Genomic DNA, 10,390 nt, shown 5'->3' on the forward strand with positions numbered 1-10,390 from the left:
AATCATTGAAGGGATGCTTGGATCTATCTTATCAAGATTTCCACCCCTTTCGTAACCCTTGTTATAAAACTTTGTGTTTTCTTAGTTTTAAGCTTTTTCATTTATGTACTTGGATCATTTTATGAAATGAAAATTTTGTTTGATTTACTTTGTCTTTATTTCTTTTTTATTAATGACAAAGGGGGAGAAGAATGATTGGTTTTGATATACCTAACAACAATTCAGAAACCCAAACATGTCTTTAACATTATTTTTGACATTGGTGACTTTTTTGGGAACTTTGAATAACTTCACCATGTTAACCAAGTGTTTCATGTTTTAAGGCATTAACCAAGCTGATTAAAGTCCAAGTGAATAGGGCATATGTTCTGAATAGTTAACTAGGCAGTTTGCAGTTAACCAGGCAAACATGTTCTGAACTCAGTTTAAGTGAACCAAGTGTGTATTGAATCAGGCGTATACAAGTTCTAAACTAAACGAAGTTCTGAACTAGGTGTATACAAGTTCTGATATCAACCAGGGATGCATACAACTAGGCATATGAAAGCTCTTACAAATCATGCTCTATAACGAGGCTGATGACCAGACATTCTTACATTTAAGGAAAGTCATTTCTAAAATGAAATACTTCGGTACCAAAGCTTTTTCACTATGGGAAGTTACTACATTCATAGTAACCAAGCTTCTACCTTATGGGAAGTTCTTTCTTCCATGTTGATTGAGATTTTATATGCGTTAAGATTATTTTAAGTCTTAAATTCACGGGGAGCTTGCGAACCTAACTTTGATATTCTAAGCTCAAAAATATTTTTTTAAAGTACAACATTCAGGGGGAGCATACAAACCTCACTCTGGTAGTTTTAGGTGATTAAACCAAGTAAAAATTGTTCATCAAAATACATGGTTTAGTTATCATAAAAAATGGGGAGATTGTAAGAACAAGATTTCGTTTTGCATCTGGGTTTTAGTTTTGATGATAACAATGCATTATTTCTTAGAGAACAATTTTGTACCCTAATGGTTTTTGTCTAGTGTGTAGGTTTTTCTAACAGGTTCTGACTCTGAAGATTTGACGTGTGACATCATCAGATTCTGGACTCAACACACTCTGACTCTGAAAAGATACAAAGTGCTTTACAAGATACTGTCAAGTTCTAGAATTCTCTTAGACGGCGGTTCTGATGAACGCTTGTGCTAAAGCTTCTGAATGTGACTCTGATTAAAGAGTCTTTGAAGGTTTTTTAAGCCTTCAAGATTTTGCGCTCTCAAGTTCTGAAGACTCTGAAGAACAAGATCAGAAGACTCTAAAGACCAGGTTTTGAGGAACTATGGCAAAACTCTAAAGACCGAGGTTCTAAAGATTCTCTCAACTTGTCTCTTGATCCTTCTAAGCATGATTCAACATCATTTATTCATAAGTCTCTGAATATTAGAAGATAAGATCAAAAGGTTTTGTGTCAGGAAAATATTACATAGTACAAGGTCACCCTTCGCTCCACTACGCTATTTTTGTGGGATAAGGACAACACTATTGTACCATTTTGCCTCCAAATATACAAATCGTTATACAAAGAGACAACTACATTTCTGCTATTTCAATTCTATATAAAGAAGACTTAGAAGATTGGACAAGTTGTTAATGTTAGTTGCTAATTCATTGTGTTATACTACGTTCATACACAATGCTTTTGTTGAACTTGATATTATTTGTGTATAGTTATTGTAAATAAACATAGAGCTTTTATTTTTTATTGTATGAAAACTTCTATGTATTAAACTTGTGCTAATCACTACAACAAACAAGACCTTAGACAGCGCTTTTTTTAGCCTTAGACAGCGCTTTAAAGCGCTGTCTAAACCTCCGCTGCTAAAGGTTTAGACAGCGCTTTTTTAAATCTTAAAAGCGCTGTCTAAGCCCCCCCCCCCCCCCTTAGACAGCGCTTTGGCCAAAAGCGCTTTATAAGACCCTCTTATTTTAAATTTTTTAGGTATACCTTAGACAGCGCTTTTGAAAAGCGCTGTCTAAGCCCCACCCCCTTAGACAGCGCTTTGGCCAAAAGCGCTTTCTAAGACCCTCCTATTTTAATTTTTTAGGTATACCTTAGACAGTGCTTTTCAAAAAGCGCTGTCTAAGCCCCCCCCCCCCCCTTAGACAGCGCTTTTGCCTAAAGCGTTTTCTAATCCCCCCCTTAGACAGCGCTTTTTACAAAAGCGCTGTCTAAGGTATACGAAAATTTTTGAAGCTTTGTTTTTAAACCACATTTTTTCCAGGTTTATAAACCAGAATTTCTACCTGTTTTCAACCAGATTTTGACAGACAATTATCACATTTTATATATGCCATTTTGGCCTTTTTTCTACCAATTTTTGGCTAACAAATATATATATATATACCAATTCAAACCAATACAAAAATTACTAATATATTAAAACTACAAAAATAACTCTAATCAAAACTACTAAAGTTACAGTAACTAGATGCACTGTGGTTGCCTCGTTTATATCATTTAATTCTAACCATCGCATGCATGCATATCTAAACAAGGCAGGGGTTGCTATCGTTCTGTAATTACTTTATAAATAATTAAGAACTGAATTGTTTTTTTTTACTGGATTGTTCTTCAGAGGTGTTGTTATGCATATAACTAACTGTCTACGTCAATGACACATCTCACACGAGCATTCTAAAAGATATTAAATTATATATGAAGATGAATTCAAAACAGGTAACCAGGACAATTCCTCTTTATTATATTCTCAATGCATACGATATGGTCATCTATTTCTTCCTCTGTTGGAGGGGCATCAGATATGTCTGCAATCTTATGAATATCAAAAATCAAAATCTGAGAACCTAAGCGCTTCTCATCAGATATTAATTGTATACTTTGTTCCATGATTCCATGATGATGATGTAAAGACGACTTAAATCCATATAGACTCAATATATCTCTTTCTAATTTGTATTTTTGAGAATCCTTTTTTGATGGTTATCAATATAAAAACTATTATGAAAAAATAGTTTTTCATGTAGAATAACATGTGTGACTCTCGTCAAATTCCACTATTTTTATGTTAATGATACCTTTTACAATAACATATTTCCTTTAGAAATGTTATTTATACCCTCTCGCAATAACACATTTTCACTTTAAATCACTTCAGATGAGTTATTTTATCTATTTAATTATTGTGACACACCACAAAAATTGTTATAAGAAAATTCCACAACCTATAAAAACACTAATGTACATAAATCGATTAAATGAATGACTCTGTACCAATTAATTAGGACAGGATGGAGGAGAAATTTCAATTGCTAAATCATTTTTCTTCGGTTTCTACACTTGGCCACCCTTTATCAGCTTGCAATTTGACAAACTCAGCCAATATCTTGATATCTTCATCTTCCAAACGAGCTCCAAATGTACACTGCCCTCGAGGCATGCATTCTTTACCAAATCCCTGCATGAAAATTGAAGCCCCTAAACATAAACTATGAAGAATGAAGAATAATCATAAAGACAAAAGCTAATTCTAAATTCTCAAGTCTATACAATTACAATATATCTCACCGGCATTCTTCCTTTGCCATAGTATGTGATGCGGTAGATTTCTTCTTCTGTATCAACTCCATTTCTGTACAGCAACATCAGAAGAAAGAAACATTGATTCACGCCTTCACTTTAGGGCAGAGAGCAATTCACAATGAGAGTTCTCAGGTTTCTTTACCTTTGTAAATCCTTTGTGTATAGAGTTGATCCCTGTAAGAAAATAAAAATCAATTTTGTGTTTGCTAGAACATTAAGAAAAGTTATGTTGAAGAGGATGATATGCTTACTGGTTGTATAATGTTTCCACCTGCATCGTGACATCCAATACATGTTTGACGGAACAATGAGGCTCCTCTTAGGATATCTAGGGTTTGGGCACTTGAAACTGTAGAACAAGAAAAGTGATTGGCAATTTGGCATGGGAGCAGTAGTGCAATTTGAATAGAAGCGCAGGGGCAACTTAGTATTTTAGACAGGAGCAAACCTGGAGTGACGCAAATTGGAGAAAAAGCAAAATGCAATGCAGCAGCAAGAGGAGGAGCCAGGGTGGTGAAAAACTTGACTTGGTTTGTCTTTGTAGGAATGGGCTTCAACTGGTTCTTCCTCTGTTGGAGGGGCATCAGATATGTCTGCAATCTTATGAATATCAAAATCAAAATCAAAAAGTTGAGTATTGAAAAATGTCCTACATGCATGGTTTTAAATTGCAGTTGTGGAAATTGTAGTTTTAATGTTGCTGAGACTTCAACATCCGCAATTATAGTTGTGGAGTGCAATTTAAAACTAAGATTTGTATGCACAAGTCTGTAAAAGTTTTAGTTGTAATTACATATACACATACCTATAACCCCACTCATTGTCATACCACGAGACCAGCTTCACAAAGGACTTACTAAGCCCAATCCCAGCCTTAGCATCAAAGATACTCGACCTGTTAATAAGAAATACATTTAAATTAAAACGCTTACTTGGCAAACAAACATATCCTAACACAACAGAAAAAACTGCGACTAATATCATAAAAGAGCGAGATAAATAAAGTTTAGTTTTAAGACAAATAAAAATCTGCTTTGAGCATATGTAAATGAAAATTCAAAATGTGCATAATACCAGATTTTAGCATGTATACTAGATAAAAGGCACAAGAGTCTGTCCTCTTAAAGATGCTGATAGTGATCTAAATTTGAAATACAGCAACATTTACTTTACCTTGAATCACCAACAAAGTCATTAGAGACAACATCCTCATCTGTGTATCCAAGAATTCCCTTCAATTGTCCCTCTGAAGCGTGCCTTCATTTTTTTTCAGTAGCAAAGTAATAGAAAACCAACGAATGGTTAGTACAAAACAACTCGACATGAGAGAATATAAGCCGGGTCAGAAAAGTAAGAGACATACTTTATTGCTGCTTTAACATCTTCATAGGAGGCATTCTTTTGAAGCCGACAGGTTAAGTCCACAACAGAAACATTAGGAGTAGGAACACGAAAAGCCATTCCAGTGAGTTTTCCATTTAGCTCGGGAAGAACTTTTCCAACAGCCTGGAATTTCACAAAGTGCAAAACTAATTTAATAAATGTAATTGGTAAGCACAGAAACTCTTATGGCCATCCATCTCTTACCTTTGCAGCACCGGTAGAACTTGGAATTATATTTTGAGCTGCACCTCTTCCCCATCATTGATTTCCTGCTGCAAATCCTTCGGATCCTTTCCATCAACAGTGCATCCAACCGAGACACACGCATATTAGATAAGTAAATCCATAAACATTGTTTTTCATTAACACATATCCATGAAAAACAATGTTATTAATGGTGCATGGATCATTTATAAATTAACTAATCCATCCATAAATGTTATTACATCATAGCACCATGCTACATCCTATCCCATCACATGGTTACATGGTTTTGATCAAAAGATAAAAAAGGGTATCTCGCTTTGAATGGCAGCCTTAACCTAATGATTCTTCCATGCTCCACCTATCCACTTGCCATGCCATGTTAAATTCCCTTTGGGCCTGCAAATAAACATCAAGCATTCATCGATACATCATAATAGTCCCACCTCAATCAACAACCATATCATTCAACAATTGCAGCAAGCTCAACATTCCATTCATCAACAGTGCATCAACATAACCGAGCAAATTAGAAAACAACAGTGCAATATCAAGAATCATTTGGCAGTCATGGATAAAACAATAACAACAATAAATACATCTGTTCATAGAAGTAACAATCATAAAAGATCTATCATTCAACATAAAAACACTAAACTAACAAGAACCCATCCAAAGTTAACTAACAGTTTGTAACAGAATATAGCAGGGCAACATCATAACGTAATTAACACTTAACAACTCATTTTCAAACTAACAGTATATGTATCTTCGTTCACATTTCACTTGAATTTGAATTTGAATTTGAATTTGGGGACTAACAAACCATTTCATTTCTAACTGAAAATGGAATTTCATTTGAATTCACGTATCATTTCGTAACAGATTCAAAGCCCTTTAAATTCATCTTCACACTTCACATTTAAGGGGGTTCACGTTTTTCCAGAAATGCTCTCAACCTCTCTTATTTGTTTCCCTCTTAACCTCACACACAAACACCTTCCCTCTCCAATTCATTCACGCGAAGATTCAATCCCTCACAGTTCTCTCCCAACTCATAGTTCTCTCTCAATCACTCTATCTCCTTCAAGCAGAGCCTCTCAATCCTCTCAAAGCAACAACAAGAGTTCATAGTAGAAGAAGAGATCATAGTGAAGAAGAATAAGGATATTAATTTAATCTTGAAGAGATGTTTTTGGTAGAAGTTACCTGAAGTAACATAGGAGTTTGAATATTCGAGCTTATTGTCACTCGCTTTGAAGAGACGTCAGAGCTACTCCGGCCAATAAGCTCTTTTGCATTTCTCCTTCAGTTCATCTTCAACCTGTGCCAAGATGTAGACCTTAGCCTAGGGAATTGAATCCCTAAATGAGTTGGCATCAACTTCCTTTCCCTTGCGTTTAATTTCTGGAAGATTGATTTAGGGTTCTTGTGACATTAGGCTCGATTTGGTTGATTGGTTAGGAATTAGATGAAATTGATGGTGAAGTCGGATAGAGGACTTTGGAACAAGACAAATGATATAGGTTTTATATTGTTTGGCTCTCCCGCCTCCGCCATAGGCAATTTCCGGTCTTTTTCGGGGAGAGACCGAGGGGACCGATCTTGGGAGCGAGGGAACTCGCCGCTCCGACTTCACCTCCGGTGACGCGGACGTAAACTTCGACGACTTGGGATGGGTCGAGCTTGGGAGGCATTGTGGAGAGGTTTTAGGGGAAATAGGGTTTCACACGGCGAAATGAAGAAGCAGCCGCAACTAAATGAAGAAATGAACAGATTTTTTTAATTGAAAGACTTTAAACAGCGCAGCGCTGACTAAGGTCTATATTTAAAAGCGCTTTCTAAAAGCGCTCTCTAAGGGGGGGTCTTAGACAGCGCTTTCTAAAAGCGCTATCTAAGACCCCCCCTTAGATAGCGCTTTCATTATTTTTTTAGAACATTTTCCGTGTTTTATTTTTATTTTAACCTTAGACAGCGCTTTCTTTTAAAAGCGCTGTCTAAGATGCGCTGTTAAAAAACCTTTTTGGCGTAGTGAATCTACTTTCATAGAAGCAATCTTGTAAACACATTATTGTAAATCTCATTTGTTTAAGTGTATTTCTTGAGTGACTAGGTTTTAGCCAGATAGAATCAAGAAGACAAAGGTGGTTTGTCTTTGTGATATCTGTAATCGGTTTCAGTTATAGTGGACTAAGTCCTTATTGCGAAGGCAAAATCACTTTGGCGCCTGAACTGGAGGTAGATTTGTTAACAGAGAGCCAAGATAAAAATAAATGTGTTATTTTTCTTGTTCGTGTTACTGTTCGATTGTGTTGGTATAAAATATCCTTCACTTTTAGAAAACCAATTAACCCCCCCCCCCCCCTCTTGTGATTCTTGCCACATTCAAATACTAGTACGCTTTAGTACACTATACATATCAGAGGCTCTTCAAGCCTTCAGAGTCTGAACTGTCACCAGATGTAAGAACATATGACCAGACTCTGAACCGTCAGAGGCTGATGAAGACATTCAGAGTTATCAGTTTCTGTTCAATCAGAATCTGCCTTATATTTCTTCTCCACATATTTTTTTTTATCAAGATTAAGCATATGCTTATGATCCTGCACACTTGAGCATAAGTCAGTATACCCATTTTTTAATTAAGTACTTTGTTATCATCAAAATCCAAGGTATATGAACAACCTTGTTCCAACATAGATTTTCTTTTACAAAGTGTATTTGTAGAGGTAGTTGTATAAGTCGTGGAGGTTGAATTCATTGAGACACCAACATCTTTCGGGTGAGTCGTTGATGTTATATGGGAGTTGTTTGTTGCATCGGCCATAACCATCTAAATAAAGAATAGACATCAACACTAATGCAAGTGAAAACCTAATGAAATGGTAACAAATGGTGAGACACTATTTCAGTTAAAAACAAATGCAATTCAGCCATGATAGATTAGATATAATAAAAATGAAAAAATAATGATAAAAATAAAAAAGTTCAGTGATACTAAACATTTTCAGTGATGTTGTATGGGAATATAGAGGATGTTCATATTAATATAAACTAAAACTATTTCAGTGATATGAACAAAAACCATCTCAGTTATATAAACAAAAACGTAATAAAGAAGTACCTCAAATGTGATGATGAAGATTCATTTAAGGTTTGAAATAGAGATGATGTTCGTGTTTTGATGAGAGTGACGATGAAAATCGTCAACAGTTGGAAGAGTTTTGATGAGAGAGTGACGATAAAAATCGCCTAGGTTTCTGCGCAGCGAATGACGATGAAGTTAAAGCGTTGATAGATAAACAAAAAGTTAGAGAGTAGCTCTTTGAAGTATTTTATACAAACTATTCTCATGTTGGTTTTTAGGGGAAATTGAAGTGTATTCATTAATTAAAAATAAAAGAAAAAGAAAAAGCGTTATAACGCTATATTCCGGGATTACAATTAAAAGATCTTTCATGTCGATTTTTAAGGAAAATCGAGGTATATGAGTTCATAAAAAAAAGAAGCTTTTGTAAAAAGTAATTAGTAAATATTGATATAATATATCACCTCTCAGTTGGTATATGTAACGGAGGTAAATACAAAAAAAAATGGAAGCTGAAAAGGTGTCAAGTGAGAAATACTAAATAAATCATAGAAAACAAAAATAACACTAAATGCAATACCTAAGATTTAAAGCGAGGTCTTATATATATATATATATATATATATATATATAGATATATAGATATATATATATATATATATATATATATATATATATATATATATATATATATATATATATATATATATATATATATATATATATATATAGATATATATATATATATATATATATATATATATATATATATATATATATATATATATATATATATATATATATATATATATCTATATATATATATATATATATATATATATATATATATATATATATATATATATATAGATAGATAGATAGATAGATAGATAGATAGATAGATAGATAGATAGATAAATATAGATAAATAGATAGATAAATATAAATATAGATAAATAGATAGATAGATAGATAGATATAAATATAAATATAGATATAGATATCCTCGGTTTTTAAACAAAACTGAGAGAAAAGATTTTTTGTAAAATAAAACATGGTGCTCTCAAAATATATTTCCTCAGTTTTTGAATGTTCGAGGTAAATGTTCCGTCATAAAATATCTTATATGTATTAGTGTGTGTAGGTCGATTTGTTAAAAAGATTGAGAACAATGATGAATGTATATAGCTTATACACAATGAATTAGGTGACATGTTAAATATGTAATTCTTTATGTTAAGTAAGATTGTACTCGATAGTGACAAAGTCTGAATAAAATTTGAAATTCTAGTTAACAGACTATCGATGTCACACAGGATATTATGATATCCGATTCTGCGCAGACAGGAATGTTTACAGCAGGTAAATGTAAGTGCAGTAAAGAACACAAGGAATTGTTTACCCAACTCGGTGACAAACACACCTACGTATGGGGGCTACCAAGCCAGGGAGGAAATCCATTATTAGTAGTATTAATTCAGACCTTAAACCAACTGTTTAATTCTATCACTTAATACCTGCCCAATGCAATTTCAATCTTAAACTAAGACCAGAGTTCCTACTCACTCCCCCTCAATCACCTCAGTGATTACAACCTTTAATTACGGTTAAAGTCAATGGTGAAGTTACACTTAAAACAACTCTTGATTGTGCTTAACAACTTGAATCAAGATACACAGCACTCACGCTTAAAAGCTTAGAGTGACACAACACTTACAACTCAATGAACACCCTAGTCCAATGCATTCATCTAGGTGATAATTGCTTGGCTCACAAGATACACCTAATACAAGACACACACATAAAATAGAGCAGTGAAGTATGATGGAACAATGAATGCTTCACGCTAAAAACCCCTGAGTTCTGAAAGAAGGATTGCCATCCTTTTATATTGCAGCACTTGGGCCTTGTACTTGTATTTCCTAAAATTAAGGTTAAGCAAGTTAACCTAATTTCCACATATTAGGGTGCTAACAAATAGGCTATTTGTTAGGTTCATTAATTGTAGCTCAGTTGTTAGTTTCCTGGATTTTAGCTCAGCTGTTGGATTCCTGAAAAATAGCCTGAGAAAAATACTGAAACAGAAAAACTAATCATCCTACACTTTAGCATATGCTGTCAGGAA

The 10,390-nt window shown here is 34.1% G+C and overlaps 2 protein-coding genes across 2 annotated transcripts; both read right to left on the reverse strand.

The window, feature by feature from the left end:
* Positions 1–3,067: 3,067 nt before the first annotated feature.
* On the reverse strand, positions 3,068–4,174 carry LOC127095753 (cytochrome c6, chloroplastic). Its single transcript, XM_051034398.1, has 5 exons — positions 4,039–4,174; positions 3,842–3,939; positions 3,733–3,764; positions 3,576–3,639; positions 3,068–3,465 (listed from the first exon to the last, which is right to left on the reverse strand). Exons 1-5 carry the CDS (start codon positions 4,172–4,174, stop codon positions 3,325–3,327), a joined length of 471 nt encoding a protein of 156 aa, XP_050890355.1. The 3' UTR covers positions 3,068–3,324.
* Positions 4,175–4,259: 85 nt separating this feature from the next.
* LOC127092612 (glyceraldehyde-3-phosphate dehydrogenase GAPCP1, chloroplastic-like) lies at positions 4,260–5,082 on the reverse strand. The gene is made up of 3 exons (XM_051031496.1): positions 4,954–5,082; positions 4,764–4,847; positions 4,260–4,485 (listed from the first exon to the last, which is right to left on the reverse strand). Exons 1-3 carry the CDS (start codon positions 5,049–5,051, stop codon positions 4,380–4,382), a joined length of 288 nt encoding a protein of 95 aa, XP_050887453.1. The 5' UTR covers positions 5,052–5,082; the 3' UTR covers positions 4,260–4,379.
* Between the last annotated feature and the right edge of the window lie 5,308 nt (positions 5,083–10,390).

The sequence above is a fragment of the Lathyrus oleraceus genome, chromosome 6 (genome assembly GCF_024323335.1).
Source record: "Lathyrus oleraceus cultivar Zhongwan6 chromosome 6, CAAS_Psat_ZW6_1.0, whole genome shotgun sequence".
Taxonomy (NCBI): Eukaryota; Viridiplantae; Streptophyta; class Magnoliopsida; order Fabales; family Fabaceae; genus Lathyrus; species Lathyrus oleraceus.